The sequence below is a fragment of the Jaculus jaculus genome, chromosome 5, assembly GCF_020740685.1.
Source record: "Jaculus jaculus isolate mJacJac1 chromosome 5, mJacJac1.mat.Y.cur, whole genome shotgun sequence".
NCBI lineage: Eukaryota > Metazoa > Chordata > Mammalia > Rodentia > Dipodidae > Jaculus > Jaculus jaculus.
In genome coordinates this window covers 68,260,754-68,282,979 of record NC_059106.1, presented here as the reverse complement: position 1 = coordinate 68,282,979, position 22,226 = coordinate 68,260,754, and the positions used below count along the sequence as shown (strand labels likewise).

General features: G+C 52.5%; 1 protein-coding gene across 2 annotated transcripts in view; it reads right to left on the bottom strand.

Moving 5' to 3' along the window:
- Positions 1–6,536: 6,536 nt before the first annotated feature.
- Stk40 (serine/threonine kinase 40) overlaps positions 6,537–22,226 on the bottom strand; it is a 50,316-nt gene continuing 34,626 nt past the window's right edge. For both annotated transcript variants that reach the window (XM_045150452.1, XM_004665215.2), the window contains exons 5-11: positions 21,589–21,816; positions 20,638–20,690; positions 13,738–13,853; positions 10,500–10,644; positions 10,238–10,357; positions 9,815–9,899; positions 6,537–8,675 (exon numbers count right to left, since the gene is read on the bottom strand). In XM_045150452.1, coding sequence (XP_045006387.1) covers positions 8,457–8,675; positions 9,815–9,899; positions 10,238–10,357; positions 10,500–10,644; positions 13,738–13,853; positions 20,638–20,690; positions 21,589–21,816 — 966 coding nt within the window. In that variant the 3' untranslated portion in view covers positions 6,537–8,456. The remainder of the gene's footprint in view (positions 8,676–9,814; positions 9,900–10,237; positions 10,358–10,499; positions 10,645–13,737; positions 13,854–20,637; positions 20,691–21,588; positions 21,817–22,226) is intronic.

Below are 22,226 nucleotides of genomic sequence, written 5' to 3'. Positions count from 1 at the left end.
GCCGATGGACCAGCCGGCGGAAAGTTTCCTCGGAGGAAAGAGGAGGGACGGGGCGGGGCGGGGCAGGCGGGAGGAAGGGGAGAGGGGGCGGCCGCCCGCTCGGCTCGGCTCGGCTCGCACAGGAAGCCGCTGGGGGGGCCGCTCACGGGGGCCGCCCCCCGCTACTACGAACAACAACAACACAAGTCACTGGTGGTCCCCGTCCACTAGGTGCTAGGCGGTGGGCTACTCCCTTTCATTTAATCCTAACAACCCCAGGACGGGGCAAGCCTTCATCCCCACTTTATGGATAAACTGAGTCATGGAGACGTTGAATAACTGAACCATGAGGTTGGGACTTGAACCCACAGCTCTCTGACCCTAGAGTGCAGGCGGCTGTGGCCGCTTTCCCTAGACCTGGCTCCCGACCCAGGGAAGGCTGCGCCCCTCCTCCCCAGCCCTTCCTAGACCCCCCGCGGAGATGGCCAGACACCCCACATCCTCATCTGTTCTCTGTCCTGTGTCTTCGGAGGGAGGGTCCCAGCCCCTCCTCCCAGGGCCCAGCCTGAGCGTGTCCAGCTGGCCGGCTCTGCTGTGGTCACGCAGGGTTAATGATTGTTGGACTCAGTCAAGCCAAGCCCTAGCAGGCCGCAGACCCCTGCGGGGCCTCCTCCAGTGCAGGGAATGTCCACACTGCTTCCCGCCAGCCTGGCTGGACCTGCCCAGTCTCACACGTGCGAGTCCACCTGGGCGCAGGGCTTGTGCAGCAGGGTGTTGTGGGATCGGTGGCTGCAGCTGGGTCCTTCCTGCCCACTCTCCCAGTGGATTCCCCGCTCCTCCTCGTGCTGGAGCTGGGGTGAGGGGGAGGCCTTCTTGGCGGGAGCCTTGGGGAGGAGGAGGGAAGGAAGGGGGAGAGGAAATTGCAAGCATAGTTGAAGGCGATGCCTGAGGGCTGTGGGCCAGTGACCCCCCCCTTCCCTGTCCAGGCCGGTAGACCCCACTCCCCCAGGCCAGCCTGGGTTCAAGTAAGGGGCAGATGAAGATAGAGAAGGAACTGGACTGACTCCCACCTGGGTGTCTTTTATGACTCCTTAGTCGGCTCTTTTCTGTCCACCTCTATGCAGTTGTCTATTTGTGTATAATGTAGGGGGTGGGTCATAGCTCCCAGTCAGCAGAAGTCTTCTAGAAGTGGGGCTTTAGAGTAAATAATAGGACACGAACTCTAGCCCTAAGAGGGCAGGTACTGGCAGGGGCTGCGAGGTGCTCAAGAGCTGATGGAAGATGTCTGGGGCCAGCTCTCAGAAGGAGACCCTAGGTGAGAGTGGAGTCCTGAGGAGGCAGTGTGAACGTCCAGGCAGGAACACCGGCAAGGGGCTGGGGAGGAGGGTGCTTGGGGTACCTGGCTTGCAGGGACACAAAGCCAGCATGGGTGGGTGATGAACGGGTATGGGAGAGAGATGCAGGGGCTTGCTAAGAAGCTTGGGTTTGATTGTAAGTGGAGCCAGGAGTCCCTGGAGTTGTCAGTGGGGAAGTGTGGTGGTTTGATTCAGGTGTCCCCCATAAACTTAAGTGTTCTGAATGCTAGGTTCCCAGCTGATGGATATTTGGGAATTAATGCCTCCTGGAGGGAGTGTATTGTTGGGGGTGGGCTTATGGGCTTTATAGCCAGTTTCCCCATGCCAGTGTTTGGCACACCCTCCTATTGCTGTGTCCCACCTTATGTTGGCCAGGGGGTGATGTCCACCCTCTGCTCATGCCATCGTTTTCCCTGCCATCGTGGAGCTTCCCCTCGAGCCTGTAAGCCAAAATAAATCTCTTTTTCCCAGAAGCTGCTCTTGGTTGGGTGATTTCTACCAGCAATGCGAACCGGACTGCAACAGGAAGTATTTATTATATCCCACTCTATACTTTGGGAAGACCCCATTGGTAGCTTGGGTGGGGGGGCAAGAATGGAAGCGGAGAGCATGCTGGAAACTGTTCAGGAAAGCAGTTGCCAGGGCTTGGACCAGGGTGATGAGTGGAGGATGGTGAAGGGAACAGATATAGGTGGTGTGAGGCAGACAAGAAGGAAACGGGAATTTTGCCTGAACACCCAAGGGAAGTCTATGGGGGGGGGGGCAGATAGAAGCATGTTTTGTGAGGAGCAAGCATTACATTTTTTTTAATATCCCATGGTAATACCCTCCCTTCCCCTCCACTTTCCCCTTTGAAATTCCATTCTTCATCATATTACCTCCCCATCTCAATCATTGTACTTACATATATACAATACCAGTCTATTAAGTACCCTCCTTCCTTCCTTTCTCTTCCCTTTATATCTCCTTTTTAACTTACTGTCCTCTGCTACTAACTATTTTCCTTCTCACGCAGAAGCCCAAACATCTGTAGCTAGGATCCACATATGAGGGAGAACATGTGCTTGGCTTTCTGGGCCTGGGCTACCTCACTTAGTATAATCCTTTCCAGATCCATCCATTTTCCTGCAAATTTCATAACTTCATTTTTCTTTACCGCTGAGTAGAACTCCATTGTATAAATGTGCCACATCTTCATTATCCACTCATCAGTTGAGGGACATCTAGGCTGGTTCCATTTCCCAGCTATTATAAATTGAGCAGCAATAAACATGGTTGAGCACGTACTTCTAAGGAAATGAGATGAGCCCTTGGGATATAAAGCATTACATTTTGTATATGTTGGATTCATGATGTCCACTAGATCCCTGGATGGGTCTAATCTCTTGGGAATTGGTGGACCACTCAGTGCAAGGGAACAGGGAGGAAAAGCCTGAGCCTTGGTCAGTACCACTGGGGGAAGGTGTCCTTAAAGGGAGGCCAGAGAGGTAGGAGAAAAACCATGCTAGAACAAGGATGACCAGCTGAGTTACATGGAGCTGAGACGTGTAGGTGGGACCAGAATCCCAATCCCTGCTTGGGCAATACTGGGATGCTGCTAGTGTCCATGGGCTCTGTCCCTGTTTCTTTCCTTTTCCTTTTTTTTTTTTGGTTTCTTGAGGTAGGGTCTCACTCTAGCTCAGGCTGACCTGGAATTCACTATGGAGTCTCAGGGTGGCCTCGAACTCCTGGCGATCCTCCTACCTCTGCCTCCCGAGTGCTGGGATTAAAGGCGTGCGCCATCGTGCCAGGCTTGTCCCTGTTTCTTCAGGGCAAGTGAGTGGTTGGCCCATAAACGAATGTATTGCTGGGAGTGTGTTGGCATGGCAGTGCCTGCTACCCGTGTGAATACTGATGTGTGTTGGCGTGGCAGTGCCTGCTACCCGTGTGAATACTGATGTGTGTTGCAGCTGTGCAGGTGGAAGGGTGGGTTTTATCAGTTCACGTAGCTCGCACCAGTGCCCATCGGGGCCCACATGCATGCTTGTCAGCATGTTTGCCACGTGAGGTTTGGGGGCATGTTTCTGTCAGGGTGTCTCTGCATCTCTGTGCCTCACAGATCTCTCTGCCTGCAGGCAACCATGTCTGTCTGGATTGGAGTGGGTCAGGTGTGACTGGTTCAGCCCTGGGGAAGCAGATAGATGGTGGAAAACGAGGCAAGTGTTGAGATGGTCACTGGCCCTTCCAGAGAGGGACCCAGTACTTAAGAGTGCTATCTTCTCCAGCCAGATGAGGGGGGCTTAGGGGGAAATGGGGCAAGAGAAGTGGTGATGTTGCCCTGAGGGCTCAGAAAAGCCCAAGACTGTTCCCAGGGAAGGTGCCTAAAAAGCTGTAGCCTCAGACGGTTGTCCACAGGGTCTACCTGCCCTCATGGCTACCTGCCTGTTTTCCTGCCTTTCACAGCCAGTCAGCCGGCCCGCCTACACATCTCCTTTCCTCTCCTCTCAGCCTGTCTGACCATAACTCTTCTGCCGTTTGCCTGTGAGACCAAGGATTTATCACCTTGGAGGGCACAGGGAGCACTGGTGAGAGGAAACAGGAAAGGCAGGTCTTGATAGGAGGTCGGGTGTGTGTACTGGGGGGCGGGGATGATGACAGACTAGGAGGAGCCTGCTGTGGCCCTGGCTCATTTAGTTGGCTCCTTCATCACAGAAACAAGCAAGGTCTTGGATAGATGGAAGGAGACTCACTTATGGTTTTCTGGGGTTTGCCAGGTCTCGATGTCACCACACCCCCAGCACAGTAGCAGGGAAGAGGGAACTGGGGAAAGTTGGTTCAATGAATGATAGTAGTAATGGATATAGAGCCCCCTCAGGTCCCTGGCACTTCCTATATAATGTGTTTTTTTTTTTATTTTTTGAGGTAGGGTCTCACTCTAGCCCAGGCTGACCTGGAATTCACTATGTAGTCTCAGGGTGGCATTAAAGGTATGCACCACCACACCTGGCTAATTTTGATAGAAGAGAAAATGAAGCTCAGAGTAGTTATGGTGCCAGTGGGGAGTCATAAAGTTTGAGTGTTGGGGCCTCCATTTAAACTTAAGAATCGGGTTGGAGAGATGGCTTAGTGGTTAAGGCATTTGCCAGCAAAGCCAAAGGATGCCAGTTCGATTCTCCAGCACCCATGTAAGCCAGATGCACAAGGGGGCGCATGTGTCTGGTGTTTGTTTGCAGTGGCTAGAGTCCCTGGTGCACCCATTCTCTCTCTCCCTCTTTCTCTCTCTCTCAAATAAATAAAAATATGTGGGGGTGGGGAGGGAGGGAATTATCATGGGATATATTTTATAATCATGGAAAATGTTAATAAAAATTAAAAAAATACCAAAAAAAACCAAAAAATAAAAATAAATAAAAATAAATTTTTTTAAATAAAATAAACTTAATAATCTATGTTGGGTGTTGGAGAGATGGCTTAGCAGTTAAGGCACTTGCCTGCAAAGCCCAAGGACCCAGGTTAGATTCCCCAGTACCCATATAAGCCAGATGCACAAGATGGTACATGCATCTGGAGTTTGTTTGCTAGAGGCCCTGGTGTGTCCATCCTCTCTCTCAAATAAATAAAACCTATGTTGGGGCAATAGCCCACAGAGGGGGTCTCTGCCATGATGAGACCCAAAGGTGCCTTTCCCAATGCTGTCCACTCCTTTTATCATGCTTGGGAGATGAAGCTTATGTACCAACTTTTATGCTTAGTTAAAACACCATTTTTATGTCATGATATAAAAGAAATACAGCGTGAGACTCCATAGTGAATTACAGATCAGCCTGGGCTAGAGTGAGATCCTACCTCAAAAAACAAAAAATAAATAAATAAATAAAAATAGTGATATGTATTTGTGTCATGGTCCATTGTTGGGAAAGTGTGATGGCCTTTGCACTGGCTACCCCGGGGCTCTGCACGCTCCTTCCTCATGCTGGGACGCTGTGGTAAGGGTGACATCTGAAACGATGAACGCAAGTTCCCCATAGCACAAACTACAAATTTTCTCCACTTTATACAGTGGACACCCAGAAAACCCAATGTACATGATATAGACCCAAATTCCTTGTTTGTCCACATAAAATGGAGTTGGATTCTTGGTTTTAGTAATTATAAACACATTTCTCCCTTGTGTTGTACAGGATGTGTCTACTACCTGCCTTGTGGGTTGTCTGGGGTCCCTGGCCCCTGCCCAGTAGAGGAGACATGGTTACTACTTAGTGTGCATGTGGCTGTGAGGAGTGCAGTGTGACAATTCGTAAGGAGTGCTAGAAGAGAAGGTTCTGAGGAGGTGACCCTCTGAGCAGTCCTGACTGACAGGGGTAGGGACAGTCATGGGAATACCTGGATGAAGAGCCTTCAGGGAGTGGCCAGTGACGAGGCCAGGGGCTTGGAATATGGTAGAGACAGGAGAGGCTGTGAACAGAGACCGGGTCTATGGGCAGCAGTGCTTGGAGCAAAGGCAGGAGATGGGGTGGGGTGGGGTGTCAATGTGTGGGTAGAACTATCTAAGCCTCTGGGATGGCGGGGTAGGTATGGGCTGTGGGGTAGGGTGAGGGTGGAGGGCACAGGGCTGGGAGCCTGCCATGGAACAGAGGTGGCAGTCAGGGCCTTCTCTGCCTGGAAGGGACTTCAATTGCTGGGATCTCTGCTCCGTCTGTCTGGCTCAGGAGAGGGTATGCTGGAGATGGGGCTGGCCTGTCTCTCACTGCTTCTTCGCTTTGCTGAGAAGCACAATTGTGTCTAAACTTAGGCAGTAGGAAGGAAGGAGAGAAGGAAGGAAGACAGGCAGGCACTCGGGCTTCCTATGGAGAGGAGAGGAGGGGAGGGAAGGGTAAGAGAGGGTGGTACAGGAAGAGACTGGGCCTGCCCGCCCTTCACCCCAGCTCCATGGGCCAGCATGTGGGTGCGCAGCCGAGTTCGCAGCTCTCCCATCACACCTGGGCCGCTGTAGAAAGGGGAACACTGTTCTCCAGCTGCACAGGCTCTATACAGGTGAGGGGCAGGGCCAAGGCAAGAAGGAAGCGCTGGGGCACTTAGCGGAAAGCAAGACATCCTAGAATGAATGGTGGTCGTTCTGGCTCCTCCACTGTCAGGGCAGTAAGGCTGAGGAGTGTTTGCTGGTACACTGGTGGCAGGGCCCAGAGTAGAGACAAGAACACAGACACTACACGCCATGGTGGCTCCAGATCAGGAGGTTTTATTGCTGACATGCAGGAAGAGTCCCCATGTAGTACAAAAATACGTCTTTATACAAACTTTTTTGTGACTTTTTCCTTTTTTTTTCTTTACAATAGGACTTCTCTCAGTGTGTGACACGAGTAAGGGCAGACCCAATCTCCTCGCATCTGCTGTGCCAGAAATGCCATCAGACCCAGAGTTGACCGTGGAAGGAACCAGGCAGTCTGATGAGGCTTTGCAGACCTGAGGGTATTGCTTTGAAAAGGAGGAGAAAGACCACACGTGGGAAGCAGGCCCGAGGGTCTGGACAGGCCTCAGCCTCAGCAGAGAGCAGCCATGGGTCGAGAATCCCAGGGCCCCTGCCTTCCTGCTCCCTTAGGAGACTTTTCCTTATCAAATAAATATAGAAAAGAGCTCTGCCCCAGCACCATACCCTGGCTCTTAGCAGCTGGACAGCTGAACTGGAGGCAGAGCAGGCGCCCAGGGAGTGTGTGCTGGGCTCAGGTGGGCTCCCACAGACCCACTGAGACAGGCACGAGGAGCCCCAGTGCTGGACAGGGGACATGGGGAGGAAGGGGCATGGGCGGCCCTGCTACTGCTGGCAAGAGGTGGCCCCATTTTTTCCAGATGGGGAAACTGAGGCACAAGGAGGTTTGGGAACTTGCCCAAGGTCACTCACAGTGAGTCAGCTTTGTTTTTTGGGGGGTGAGGAGCAGCTCACCCTCTGGGAAACATGGTCACCTCCCCGCTGGGGAGGCAAGAGGAGGCAAGGAAGGGCCTACGGCTGCCTGCAGAGGACATCTGGCCTCTCCAAGGGTGCATGGGGCGCAGGCTACCAGGGACAGTCTTTGCTTGGTACTGGGTGGACCAAGTCCAGTGTGGAGGGCATTCTGGTGAGAACAGCATTTCTGGCAAGACGGGCATCTACTTCAAAATCTCGGCTCAAAAAGGGCAGCAGGGCTGTTCTCAAGCCAGGCAGGTAGCACCCCATCCCTACAAACATCCCCAAATATCCACCCCTATGTAGGCGCCAGTCCAGGGTCTGCTGGGGAAAATACACGTCGACTATGAGGCAGAGCAGGGGAGTCTCTGAGCACAGGGGGGAGCAAGAGAGCAGGCAAGCGGCCCGACCCCAGCGGGTCCATAGCACTCCTTCAGAGCTGGTCACAGCTCCTGCACACTGCACATCCATGTCACCTGGGTACCACGTGAAGGACGGAGCAGCAGGTGCAGCACCTCAGAGAAGCTACTGAGACAGGGAAAAGCCAAGCCTGGAAAGGCCTCCCATCACCGGAAACAGGGTGGAAGGGGGTGATGAAAGTGCCCCTGGGTGCCTGGGATGTGAGGAGGGAGCCCACGTGCAGGTGTGGGCCCTGCTGTCCAGCCAGGCTGGGGGCAGGGAGTGACTGTGGGCTGAGCCTACCGATGGAAGAGAAGTGGGTTTCAGTAAAAAAATAAATATCTTTCAATTGGGCAGAAGATGAGGTGAAGGTGTTCAAAAGCTTGGACTGAGGGCAGGGTTGGGATGGGGTGGCATGGCTAGGGGCCAGCAGCGAGCTGCATGTTCAGCTTATTTGGACTGCGGGGAGCAGTGCCAGGGCCAGGCAGGCGGGCTCCCTTCTCCTCTCGGCACTCAGTCCAGAGACAGCATGGTTAAAGAGACAGAGGTAGATTAAAATGTCATGATTAAAAGCAGATTAGATATCTAGGCTTCTCAGATTTAAAAACCAACCAATCAAGCAATCATCCCATAAGGTAGCTTTGTGGTACCTCTGCTGACCCCACCTGTGACCTGGGCTGTCTTTGTCCCCTGTCCTGTACCTGATGCAGCCTGGGAGAGTCCAACACTATGGGGCTCAGCCCCGATGGCTGAGCCGTGGGTGGGGCTGAGGAGAGGTGGTGCTGGTGCCCTGGCTGGGGGTGCTATTTCCGCAGGTAGCGCTGTGCCAGGATGGCTGTGTCCAAGGAGGTCATGGGCTGCGCATCGTGGCCCAGCCGTCGCACCGGCGGCACACTGCCGAACTGCCGCTTGGGTACCCAGCTCCGGGCCTCGTGGATGGAGCTCTTCTCCTCAGCCAGCAGGAGCTGCTGCCGCATGTAGTTCTCAAACTCATACTGCGAACATTCCTCTGTCACCTTTGCCTGAGAAGCCAAGGGACCAAGATAAAGACGGGGCAGCAAGAGTGAGGACAGGGAGCCAGGGCTACCAAGTCACCCTTTCGAGACACCATACTTCAAAAGCTCTATGTAGCTAGGGGCTGGGGGGTGGGGGGCGGGGCTGAAGTCCTCCACCCAACTGGCTTCACCTTGCTGCCTGCGGAGACTCACCACCTGTTCCCTCCCTCCCTCTCTGACCATGGGAGGGGAGCGGTACTATTAACATTCTCACTCATGGGGGAACAGGGTCTCTTCCACATAGGTTTTCTGAGCCCTGAGGGGCCAGTACACGCTAAAGACTGCAGGGCTCTGAGTGTTCAGCATCTAGACAGCTAGTTCCTTACCTCAGCTCCACACACGGCCCCCAAGCTGAGCTCCCTGGCAGGCAAGAGCAGACCACAGCTCAGGTCCAAGCAACTTGTTATCAGAGGGACACGGGGCTTTGAACTCAGACTCAGGTTCAAGGCTCAGCTACCGTACTTCCAAGCTGTGTAACTATGGGATGTCACTTCACTTCTCTGACCCTCAAGTTCCTCATTTGTAAATAAGATCAAAGCAAAGACTACCCAGGCCCTAGGGAGGACTGGGTGAGATGAATGCACTACTGCAGCTGAGGAGCAGCCACTGGCAGCGTGGGACTCTTCTCAAGGGCCAGGAAGCTCACTGGCTCCAGGTGCAGCCTCTACTGGTCCTACCTGACTATGGCTTGCTGGGGAGCTCCAAGGTGGACCTGGGAGTGTAGATCACTACACCCGCTCAGTTCCGGCTTCCCTCCAGGGGGCGCCCTAAGACCACCCACCAACAACTGCCTACTGCTCCGGTGGGGTGGGTTGGCCTAGAGAAAACAGGGATAAATGAATCATCTGAAAAATGAAAAGCAGGAAGGGTGAGAGAAACCCAGTGAGTCAGAGAGACAGAGAAATGTGATGTGGGCAGGAAGAGGAAGCCAAGGGGCCTTCACAGCACTGGGGCCTCCCCGGAGCTGACCCGTTCTTAGACCTGGGGACTTCTAAATGAAGACACAAAGGCAGACTAGAGGCAGTAAGGGCTGAGGAAGAAGGCTCTGGAGGCCTTGTACCTTCCCACAAGGGGCTCTTACCTGTGACCCTGCCCTCCCCACTCACCTCCTGGGAGCTGTCAACATTGCTCATCTGGTCGTCGATGTCAGGAACCACTTGCAAAGGCCCGCTCAGAGAGGACAGGGACTGCCTGCAGGTGAGGCAACAGGTCAGGCTGGCTTTAGGTACCTAAGTGATCAGGTCCCCACTGCTCCCAACTGGCTAGAGTTAAGACAGTCCCGCTTGGGGTCCAGCCATTATTTACCCTAACATGGATGACTGCTGCTCTGAACATCTGTCTTCTCCAATAAAGGGGAGGGGTATTTTTTCTCCTCAGAGGCTGTAGTGAGAACTCAATGCCCACCTCACAGCGAGCCAGACTGGCAGTTAGGAGACACTCACCCTGCATTCTGCCTGGTAGACAAAGACTGCTGCTCTGCGCAGAATGCCAGAGCACCTGAGTACTCAGCCTATCATGGGCCCACTTACCACGATGCAATGATGGCACTTAGGGCCTCCAAGACATCTGTGGCGGCCAGGCGCTGCTGGGGATCTAGAACTAGCAATTTCCGGATGAGACACACGGTGTTCTCAGAGACCCGTCCATCCCTGGCCAGGGGAAGGAAGAGGGAGAGGCTCAGCAGGGTGGTGTGTGGCTGTCTCTGACCCAGGCTCCAAACTCTTGAGGGCGCTCATTTCCCACCGAGAGCTGGCCAGCACCCTCTGTTCCCCTCTGGGAGGCAGGACTCACTCGGGTATGGTGTACTCGGCAGCCTTGATCTTGCGGAAGAGCTCCTGTGGGATGCTGTCGTAGAAGGGGAACTGGCCGTACAGCATGGTGAAGAGCACCACGCCCAGAGCCCACATGTCACTTGGCTTGCCCCGATATGGCCGGCCTGGGGACCAGAGGATATACAAACTCAGTGGGACGAACCTCAGCTGGGAAGCTTAGTGCCCCAAATCCCAGGCTCACTTCAGATCCCTTCTGCACCCTTCCAGAGCAAGCACAGTGCAATCCTCCGCTTCTGCATCCACCCCTCTCCCCAGGACAGTGCTTGGCACTGATCTGCAGTGGCCCCACCAGCTGGAGAGCCAACGGGGGCTGGGCCTGGGTCTGCCGACCCCATATACAGTAGAACAGTTCACAGAGCAAGAGGTGGAACTAACTGGCTCTGGACAAGACAAACCCTCCTTACTGCCCCCCACCAAGTCGTCCTGCCTAGTTACTTCATGACACTTGTCATCTACCTTGGTAACCACCTTTGTCTCTGTCACTCCCCAGCCCCTCCTAGGAGGTGAGTTCTATGTCTTTGCTCTGCTCACAGCTGGGACCAGGACATAGCTTAGATTACAACATTCACGTCATTAACCTCTCTGCTAGTTCCCTTGACTGTGATATATATGGCTTGAATGTCACTACTATAGCTCATAAAGCCAGATGATGTATTATGGCTAATCCTGAGTGGTGTGGTATAAACCAGTCTGTCTCTTGCATGACCGCTTTGCCATGTGATACCTTGCTCCACCTCAGGGAGTCCCCATCAGCACAGAGGGCCACAATCCTGATGTGACTCCTTGAACCTGGAGCCTCCAGAATTCTGAGCCAAATAAAGCCCTGGTTTTTATAAATCAGTTTCTGACATTCAGTTATAGTAACAGAAAACAGAGCAAGACAGTGTAAGTCAGACAGGAGTGGACACTGAGCCTCACTGGCTTCACTTACTGCCCTCTAGAACTTGATGGTGAGGTACAGGACTGTCACCTGCCCAGGCCAAATGACAAGAGAACACAAAAGCCATGATGCTCCCTGCCTTCATGAAAGCTTGCCCATCCACCATTAAGGGCAAAATGTGTGGAGCACAGCAGCCTACTTCTGATCCTTACTCCATCAGTCCCGGTAACCTGCCTGTCTGGTATGCCAGCACGTCCCTGAGAGGCCCTGGCAGCAGTGGAGTGCTACAAAGCCTCTGGCTGAACACGGAGGCCACCCTCACCTAGCACTGTCAAGGAGTTCTGAGCCAGGTGTCGCCTCACACTCAGCATTGGGGAAGCTGAAGTGGGAGGATCACCATGAATTCAAGACCAGTTTGGGATATCAGGTGAATTCCAGATCAGCCTGGGCTACAGTGAAACCTTGTCTTGAAAAAGAAAAAGAAAGCCGGGCATGGTGGTTCACGCCTTTAATCCCAGCACTCAGGAGGCAGAGGTGGGAGGATTGCCATGAGTTCGAGGCCACCCTGAGACTCCATAGTGAATTCCAGGTCAGCCTGGGCTACAGTGAGACCCTACCTCGAAAAACCAAAAAAAAAAAAAAAAGAAAGAAAGAAAGGAAAAAGAAAAAGAAAAAGGCATGATGGCACACACCTTCAATCCCAGTACTCGGGAGGCAGAGGTAGGAGTATTGCTGAGACTTCGAGGCCACCCTGAGACTACATAGTGAGTTCCAGGTTGGCCTTGCTAGGGTGAGACCCTACCTCAGAAACCAAAAAAGGATTTCTGAAATAGCCCCAACCTGAATGCAGACATTTCCAGATACTACCTCAGAGGGTTAGAGGAGGAAGAAGCCTACCTTATCCATCTGGCTGGATCATCTTTAGGAATGTTTTGGGGACTACTATCATGGAAGGTGTCACTAAGAGATCTGAAGAGTACCCTGGTACCTGGATGCCTCTAGCAGCGGTTGTGAAACTCCCAACCAAAATGCCTAGGTCTTGAGTGTGGCACTGCTATTCCTGTTGCTCTCAAATAAATAAATAAAAATAAGCCAAAAAAAAAAAAAATACATTACATGGCTGGAGGGATGGTTTAGCTGTTAAAGTGCTTGCTTGCAAAGTCAAAGGAGCCAAGTTCGATTCCCCATGACCCATGAAAGCCAGATGCACAAGGCAGTGCATGTGTCTGGAGTCTGTTTGCAGTGGCTGGAAGCCCTGGCATGCCCATTCTCTCCCCACACCCCTGCCTCTCTTTCTCTGTCAGATAAGTAAATATATAAATAAACAAATAAAATATTTAAAAAGTACATTACATACATGTATAAAATGTCAAAAACTGAAAATAAATCAAATAAAGAGACATGTGGAATTTCCTTTATATGGTAGTGGTATGGGTTTATTACTGGGGGGGAGGAAGTTTAGATAGTGTCTCATTAGGTGGCCTAGAACTCTAGATCCTCCGGCCTCTGCTTCCCAAGTGCTAGTATTACAGATAGTACCACCGCATCCAGCTAAGTTCCTAGTTCTTAAAACTGCCGCTTAAGGGCTGGAGAGATGGCTTAAAGGTTGAGTGCCCTGCACAAGCCTAAGGGCCTATGGAGGCCTGAAACCGCTGAGTGTGATTTCTCATAACCCATGTCAACAGCTGAGAGTGATGGCACACATCTATAACCCAGTCCTGTGGGGAGCAGAGACTGGAGAATCACTGGGGCTTGTGAAAGCAGCCAGCTCTGGAATCAGTAACAGACTCCATCAAGGAAACATGCCAATGAGCAATGGTGGGAACACCTGATGTTCGCCTCCAGCCTCCACATGTGTGAAGGGGCTGCGTCTGTACACATATACACCGCACACACAAAAATACTAGGCACACACAAAAATAAATAGATTGTAGCATAAATGTCATGTCTCAGGAAACTCCACCACGTGCCTTTTTAGACTTTCCCACCTCAAAAACAAACAGAAAAACAAATCCCAGCTTCTTCTCTCCTAGTGCTAATCTCATATAGCCAGTCAGCCTTACTCTTCACTGAGCACACAATCTTTGTTTATGACAGGTCTCCAGCCAGGCTGGCCCCAAACTCTTGCTTCCACCTCTGGACTGCTGGGATTACAGGCATGCGCCACCATGTTCATAGACCTAAGGTCCTGTTCAAGGTGGTCAGGCATGATTTGGGCCCCAGCACAGCCCTAGCACCAGGACCAGGGCCCACCCATAGGTACCATGTGTTGGGGGCATGTCCTGGTGCAGACCTGGCCGTGTGGGGACTCACATACCACTGAGCACATCAGGACTGATGTAGGCAGGGCTCCCCCGCTGGTCCTTCAGCAGGTCCCCTTCACTCACAAGGTGCTTCCCAAGGCAGAAGTTGGTGATAGTTATCCGATGGGTCCTGGGAACAGAAGGCAACAGGTGAACAAGGCTAGAAGCATCAGGTGGGGAGGCTAGGCACTCTGCTAGGTCAGGTCCCATGCCAAATAAAGGAACTAGACTCTTCAAGGGCAAGGTAGATAGCCTAAGGCAGCAGAGGAATCAGGCCCATGTCTTACTGTGTGTGTCCACTGAACCTGCTGCCCTGGCTAAGTTCCAGGGGGTACAGCTTAAAGCTTCTAACAACCTTCAGAGATTTTCCCCAAATAGCCTCACAGTATTTGAGATTAGGAGTGACCTAGAACTTTGGGGCCTTTTTTGGGTGTTATTTTATTTTTATTAATTTATGCGTGAGATAGAGAGAATGAGAATGGGCATGCCAGGGCCTCTAGCCACTGCAAATGAACTCCAGATGCATGAACCACCTTGTACATCTGGCTTACATGGGTTCTGGGGAATCAAACCTGGGTCCTTAGGCTTCACAGGCAAGTGCCTTAATTGCTAAACCACTTCTTCAGCCCTACAACTTTAGTTTAATTGTTGGAACAGAAAGCCAGAGGCAAATGACCTTAAGTTCCTTCCCTCACCCTAACTATATGGTGGCTGGGGGACAGATCCTGAGTACTTCCTGCCTATATCAACCCACAGCCACTGCAGAGGAGGAAAGAGCAGCTATGTGCTAAGTAGAGGTAAAGGGAAGCCTAGCACACCAGGCCTATGAGGGCAGGGCTGGGTCTAACACAGGGATCCTGGTCCTGTGGGAGGTTTCCACACACTGCAGTGGAGTATGGAAGCCAATTCCATATCCTCCAGATGGAACAAGGCTCTTGCTGACAGCTCAGCCCATCCTTTCTGGGGGAAAGCAGCAGGTCTTTCCAAGAAGCTCAGGCCCTGGTACCAGCATCCAATTAAGCGAGCTTGCATCATTCCAGAACTTCCCAAGTCTGTGTCTTCTCTACTCCCCATCCGCATAGCAGGTGGGAGGAGAGGTACAGCACAATTGTCACAGTACAGAGCAACAGCATACCCTAACTTAAGTCACTCTGTCTTTCCAAAACCCTCCCAAGGGCCAGAACCAGCCTGGGAGACCCAGCATTGGACAAACAGGGATACTTCTTGGCACTTCCAGGATTGCATAACCTCTAGTGGCAAGAGGAATCAGGAAAGGGCACGAGAGCCTTTGCTTTTAGGATCAAACATATTCTTCTCATTTTGTGGCAGGGAGTATGCATAGTGGCACAGATGCAAGGCAGCCAGGAGGCCAGGAGCCCAATGTCTCAAGGAGGACCATCTGTGCTGGCCTGGGTCTTTACTGGCCCAAGGCCCCCAGGGGGTTCTACTGAGAAGAGTATACTCCAAAGGATGTGGGCACTGTGAGCTGTTGAGGGCACAAGGCCAGCTCTGCCAAGCTAGGATTCTCCAAGTTAGCAGCTTTGAGTAGTCAGCTTTTCCTCTCTTTCAAAAAGCACTGGGAGCCAGGCGTGGTGGCACATGCCTTTAGTCCCAGCACTTGGTGGGAAGCAGACGTAGGAGGCCTGCTGTATGTTCTAGGCCACCCTGAGACTACAGAGTGAAGTCCAGGTCAGCTTGGGCAAGAGTGAGACCCTACCTTGAAAAACCAAGAAAAAAAAGAAAGTGCTGGGTTCTATCGCAGGGCCCTGTGGACGCTGGCAGGAAGTGCCTTGTCTGGGAAAGGTGGCTGCTTCCACTTTGCCATAGGGATCAGAGCTGTTCAGTGAGGACTGACACTGACGGTGACACTGGATTGAGATGCTGCGGGGCCCTGCAAGCTGCAGCCATACTGCATACTGCACCAGGCAGAAGCACACTGTGTGAGCCAATGTGAAAGGGGCCGTCTATTCCCAACAACACAGGACGGCTTGGCTGCTTTCCTGCAGTGCTTGGGGTCAAACCCAGGGCCTTGGGCAAACAAGGCAAGTGCTCTTCCCAGAGCTATATCCTCAGTATGGCTTCCAGGCATTCCTCATCCCGAGCCTCAGGGCCAGCTGGAAGCTGCTCATGCTGCCTCTGGACCATGGCCCACATGGGAGAAGAGGCAGGGCTATTTGCTCAAGCTGGGCTATACTCCCCAGGAGGACACTTGGCGTAAGTGGAGGAGCTCGCGCAGACAGGCAGGCATCAGGGAGGAATAGCCAACCTGAGGAAGCAGCTCGGGTGATGTAGAGGTAGCTTTGCGGCCTACCTTTGGGTGGCACATCTACTGCCTTTGGTCAGTTCTCTCTGTCACCAGTTGAATACTTAGTAAGGACTGGAGTGAATGAACTATTTTTATGATTCTCACAACAGTTCATGAGATTTTTCTCAATGCCCATTTCCGATGACACTACTAAGGCCCAGAAGTGAAGGGACCTGCCCAAGGTCACCCAGCCCAGGGAGCAGGTCTGTTAGAGCTCACAGCTCGCACACAGGGCTGACAGTGCCCAGATGTGTCTCAGGGCATACTCAGCCCCTGACTGACATTTTTTCGGTTCCTTGGAATGCTGCCCTGATCTGGGGACTCAGGGTCACCAGGCAAGTGGCTTTGGGCTCAGAACCTTTCAATAAGGCTCACAGTGCAGATGGACAAAGGAGTTCCTAGTACCACAGCAGGGGTGCAGGAGTGGGTGGCCCTTCCAAGAGGCCTTTGGGGAGCACCAGTGAGTAAGGAGTCCTGGTCTACGGCAGTCAGCTGTGCATGGAAGGTCTGTGAGAACACCTCTTGCTAGATTAGTCTCCAGGGCAGAGTGGCCTCAGAGGAGCAGGGAATGTGGTTTCTGGTGGATTTCCCCAAAGCTGCATCTAGGAGGCTTGGAGAACCCTTCAGCTCTCTTGGAGGATTCTGCTGACAAAGGACTTGGTGCAAAACAAAGGCCAGTCTGCCTGTCCTCTGCATCCTCGACAGAAGCAGACACCAGCTCTCCACAGGCTGCCCTGCAGAAACCTGCCTGGTGGCCTGCAGCAGACAAAAGCCCAAGAGTGCAGCAAAGGATCTCAGAAATGGCTGTCTGCACATCAAGACAGGCTGCTGCAGCTCGGAGCCTCCATGCCACTGCTCTAGAAGGCTCCTACAGAAGAGCGGTGTTTTCTGCCCAGTCGCTGAAGCTGCAAATGCCTCCTGTGGTCTCTGAAGCTCGTGATGCTAGGAGGACTATAGCTAAGGAGAAAGACAGTGGGCTTGGAACTGTGATTCTCAGAGGCCTGGTCCCAGCTCTGCCATTTCATTGCTGTGTGAAACTCTTGCTGAACCTAAGTTTCCTCCACTATAAAAAGGAAAAAAGTTGGAGAGATGCCTTAGTGATTACAGTGATTGCCTGTGAAGCCTTAGGACCCAGGTTCAATTCTCCAGTACCCATGTAAGCCAGATGCACAAGGTGGTGCATGCATCTGGAGTTTGTTTGCAATGGCTGGAGGCCTGGCATGTGCCTATTCTTTCTCTATCTGTGCCTCCCTCTGTGTGTTTATAAATAAATAAATAACATTTTTTTAAAAGGAAAACAAGCCAGGATTGGTGGTGCATGCCTTTAATCCTAGCACTTGGGAGGCAGAGATAGGAGGATTGCCATGAGTTTAAGGCCAGCTTGAGACTACAGAGTGAATACCTCAAAACACAAAAACAAACAAACAAACAAACAAACAAACAAACAAAAAAAGGAAGGAAGAAAAATTACAGAGCCTGACTCTCAGGATGGCTGGCTATACCAGGGTAAAAAGATGGTTCACAGACAGTCCTCAGCCCAGGGCCTGCCAGAGGAGCTGCCAATATCCTCTCATTCTCTGCTGGCTGGCACGCCTTGCAGAGCCCAAGAAGGACCCTGTCTTTGAGGTTGGTGACAATAGGCCTGGAGCACATGTGCTCGTGTGGCCGAGCTTTCCACCCAATTCTACGGGCGGGAACGCCCTGTTAGCTGCCTTGCCACCAGGGCACCTGGAGTATCTCCCAAGCAAATGACGGGGTCAGCCCTCAGACTCATGAAATCTGGCAACGCTTGCCTGCTGCCACCACCACCCACATTGGCAGGGTGGCACGCAGCTCCCCGTGAGTCCCAGACCCCCCAGCTGGTGAGGGTGAGGGCAGTGAGGGATGGAGGGGGTGAAATGCGTCAGCAGGGGCTGCTCTGGGTGAGTCACACTCCAGCTATGGTCGCTGGGCTACCACAGCGTTCTTCTTTTCCAGGAACTGGTCTGTAGCTTGCCTGCCCAAAAGGAAGGAGGAAGAACCCACAGCAGCCTCACGTAACCCAAAGAGGACTTCAAATTCCAGCCCTCTCCTCTCCTCTCCTCTCACCCGATGCACACTTCTCCTCATTCCCTTCCCTGGGGGCTCCTGGCCCCAGCTTGTCTGCCTCCTTCACTAGCTGGTATGAGGGCCTGGCAGGATGGATGAAAAGGGCTGACATTCTTCCAGCAGGTCAACCCTGGACTGAAGGAGTGTGAAAGTGAGGCTTTTGAGGCGGCAGGTATGCTAAGGACACACTGAGAACACGAGGGGATGGACTTCCCTAGTGCATTCCTCTAACCCCTTTAGAGTGCCTGGGCCCTCAAGTGAGAGGCAGCTGCACTGGAATCTGCCCTGAGGCACAGAAAAGCAGATCATGGGCCGGGCGTGGTGGCGCACGCCTTTAATCCCAGCACTCGGGAGGCAGAGGTAGGAGGATCACCGTGAGTTCAAGGCCACCCTGAGATGACAGAGTTAATTCCAGGTCAGCCTGGACCAGAGTGAGACCCTAACTCAAAAAAACCCCCCCCCAAAAAAAAAAAAAAAAAAAAAGAAAAGCAGATCATCAGATTATGCCAAGTGCTGCCTCAGATTCAGGGTTTGAGTGCTCTTCAACCTGAGGGTCACAGGAGTGCCTTCTATAGCCATGCTGGTAGGCTGGAGAAGGAAGAGGTGAAACAAACCCACCATTGACAAAAAGAAGCCCTGAATACTGGTGTGGCTGGTTAGCAGGCAGGAGCCCAGCTGCACTGTTTCTATGACAACCCCCTGGGATGCTCATTTAGGCTGCTTAAAGGACCTGGGCTCTCTTGTCCAGCTGCAAGTGACACGAGCTCTGTTCTGTAAGGACCCAGATCTCCTTTCCCCCTTCCTTCTGTAAAGACAGAATCTTGCTTAGGTAGCCCAGGCTGACCTCTCCATTCGTCATGATGCCCCGCCTCAGGTTCCTACGTACTGGAAGTCAAGCTGTAAGCCACCATACTCAGCTACCAAGCCACCCTCTGACAATATGCTTTCCACAACTCAGGGCTGAGGTGGTCAGTGCCGTCCAACACCTGTCCTCCTTTTTCTAATCGGTGCCAAGGCTGAGGGAACTGCTAGACCCTCACCATGGGCATCCTCATCAGCTGCTTCACACACAGCAGGCCCCGTCACCAGAGAGGAGGGGGCATATGGCCCATTCTCTTGTCTCTTACACACAGGAACCATAGGCCTCTGGTTAACACTGGAGTGTGATTAGGAAGAGCCAAACTCCACTAGGCAATTTTACAGCTACTAACTTGCATCTCAGAGCTGTCTTTCTAGGAAAATAGAATCACCTCCACTTCCACAGATGAGAAATGGAACCTCAAGGTCTGGTAGTTCTACACACGAATGAATCTACACAGCAAGCAAATGAAGAGGCAAAATCACACAGTCTCTGCATGAAGTAAGAGGCGGTGCTGGGCTGCGAGCCAGGCGTGACCCCCACATCCTGCTCCTTCATCTTCCCTCAGCCAAATAGGGTTCAAGCAGCCCTGGAATTTCCTGTTTCCTCTCCTCCCCTCCATGGAGTGTGATGAGAAGATTCTCATCCCTTCACTTTTTCTCAGGCTGGCAATCTGTTTTTAAAAAATCTATTTCATTTATTTACTTGTTTACTTAGAAGAGAAAGAGAAGAAAATACACAGAGAATGGGTGTGCCGAGGCCTCTAGCCACTGTAAACAAATTCCAGACACATACGCCATCATGTGCATCTGGCTTTATGTGGGTACCGGGCGGGGCGTTGAACCTGTGTCCTTTGGCTTTGCTAGCAAGCACCTTAATCACTCAACCATCCCTCCAGGCTTGGCTGGCTATCTTCACTCATCTTTCCTAAATCTACTCAGCTGGCAGACTTGCTGCCTCACCCCTCTGCATGCTTGTCCTCAGTATGTGACTTCTGGTCAGCAGGCCATCATCACATATTGAGCTGTACAGGAAAGGCATTTTGTCCCAGCACTGGGGAAGCTAACAGAGGGCGAGGACTTCTTGGCTGCTGAGGCACACAGCACCTCCTCATGGCATGTCAGGCTGCAGCCCTGTACCCTGGAGACCTTGGGCATCCCTAGAGGTTCACTTCCCTGCAGCTTCTTTTCTTCTGACCACTAAGCTTTGGCTACTATGTAAGGACAGTGGGCCCAGGGATTCTTCTGGGCTGGGCTGACCAAATCGTGGGATAAATCCCCAGCACGTCTCTTCTGCTGTGACTGTGCTGCTGCTGTCTGTGAGCCTTCCAACCCACCCACCCAGAAGAGAGGCTCAGAGGAAAAGGTAAGGTGTCCTTCCTGAGCCCATTACTCCAAAGGGGTAGAATGGCAGCCTGAGACAGTGACTGGGGTGCACTGCCCAGATCCCCTTGGAGGACCAGGCTCTCTGATGCTAGGAGTGCTGACTGCTCAGTCCTTTCTGTGGCTCTAAACTTCTAGTTTCAGCAAGCACCATATTCCCAGCCTCAGCCCTGGGAGTCTAGGAGGCTAGGCTGTTTGGGGCCAGAAATCCTAAAAGACATAAGAGAGTACTGGGTAGACACGCAACCTGTTTCGACAAGAGTAAGAAACTGACTCTTACCTTTTATTGAGCACCATATTCCCAAGCTTCAGGTCTCTGTGCACGATGTTTTTCTGAAAACCAATGGGCAGATGGTTTCAACTGGAAAGTGAGAGATGGGGTGGGGAGCATCCTGCATGGTGTGGGCTCAGTAATGTCTAGGAAGGCAGGACACCCTAGGGTAGTCTGTTAGGCCTCATCAAGCATGCATCTGAGATGGGCAGTTTCCTCGGCTCCTTCTTGTCCCAGGGCAGTAGCTGATGGGGAAATCTTTTCCCTTCTCCTCCATCAACCATTCTATAGAAAAAGCAAGCTTTCACCTGGAGGTTTGGGAGACGGGCAGAGAGGAAGTGCTGGGGTTCTGTAACTACCACTCCAGGCTCCGCCCACAGAGCTGTGCACACAGACAAGGGTCAGGCTTTCCCGCCCTTCACTTAGGGGTCTAACAGCCCAACCTCACAAAAAAAAGCTCAGATGGTCCACGGCTGCAGGGTGGTTATGCTACAGAATTCCTGACTTGGAAGGACACAGTCTAGCCTCTCCGCTCACCAGCACTACCACGTGGGTCTCTTCTGGGCTGCCGCGCCCGTCAGCCCTCGTTAGGAAAGTGGCCGTGGCCTGCAGCACTAAGCCAACCTGGGGAACCTCTACTTGAACCACTTCCCTCTGGGCATTCCCAGCTGCAGTCAGGAAAGGGAGGCTTTCTGCCGAACAGAAGCAGGAAAGGTGGCCTTGCTGGGTGTGGTGGCGGATGCCTTTAATCCCAGCACTCAGAAAGCAGAAGTAGGATTGCCTTGAGTTCGAGGTCACCCTGAGACTACATAGTAAATTCCAGCTCAGCCTGGGCTAGAGCAAGACCTTACTTTGAAAAACGAACAAAACGATGGCCTTTTCTGTGGCACATGGGGCTGACGGCTCCCGGCACAGAGCACAAGGGAGCGTGCGCATGTGCTTGTGTGGACAGTGCCTCACCTGGTGCAGGGCTTCCACCACACGGACCACATCATAGAAGATGACCACGGTCTCCCGCTCACTGAGCCTCTTCTCCTTGATGACGTAGTGCTGGAGGTTGATCAGGTCAGCAGTCTTGTCGCTAAAGTCATGTGCACAGAGGCAGTCCAGGACCAGGCAGATGCGTTTCTTCATCTTCTTAACCATACGGCCAGACTCTGTGTCCTCAACGACTTCACAGGTGCGGTCCTGGGAGATGAGGGGAGACCAGGGCTCGGTGGACCAGGCAGACCAAGGCCAGGAGCTTGGGGCTCGCTCTGGCGATGGCTACTCAAATCAATGAGAGCCAAGAACACATCTGCAGGTACAGGCAGTGGGAGACTGAGGTCTAGGAAGTTGACAGGGGAAGTGCTCAGCATTTTCTTAGCTTCCCATGTGACAAGTGCAGAAGCTCAAATATTTCAGGTGAAGGCTTCATGCTCTGATCATAGAGCAAAGGACTAGGGTCAAGCTCTGGGCATTTAAAGCTGACTGGTGCTCGCAGCCCTGTGCAGAGGCAGAAAAACTGGGCCCTGGGGCATCTTCCTCCTCCCAGATTCTAGCTCTAACTAATGTCCCTTCCCTTGGTGCTCAAGATGGTGGAAGTTAAAGAGGTCAGT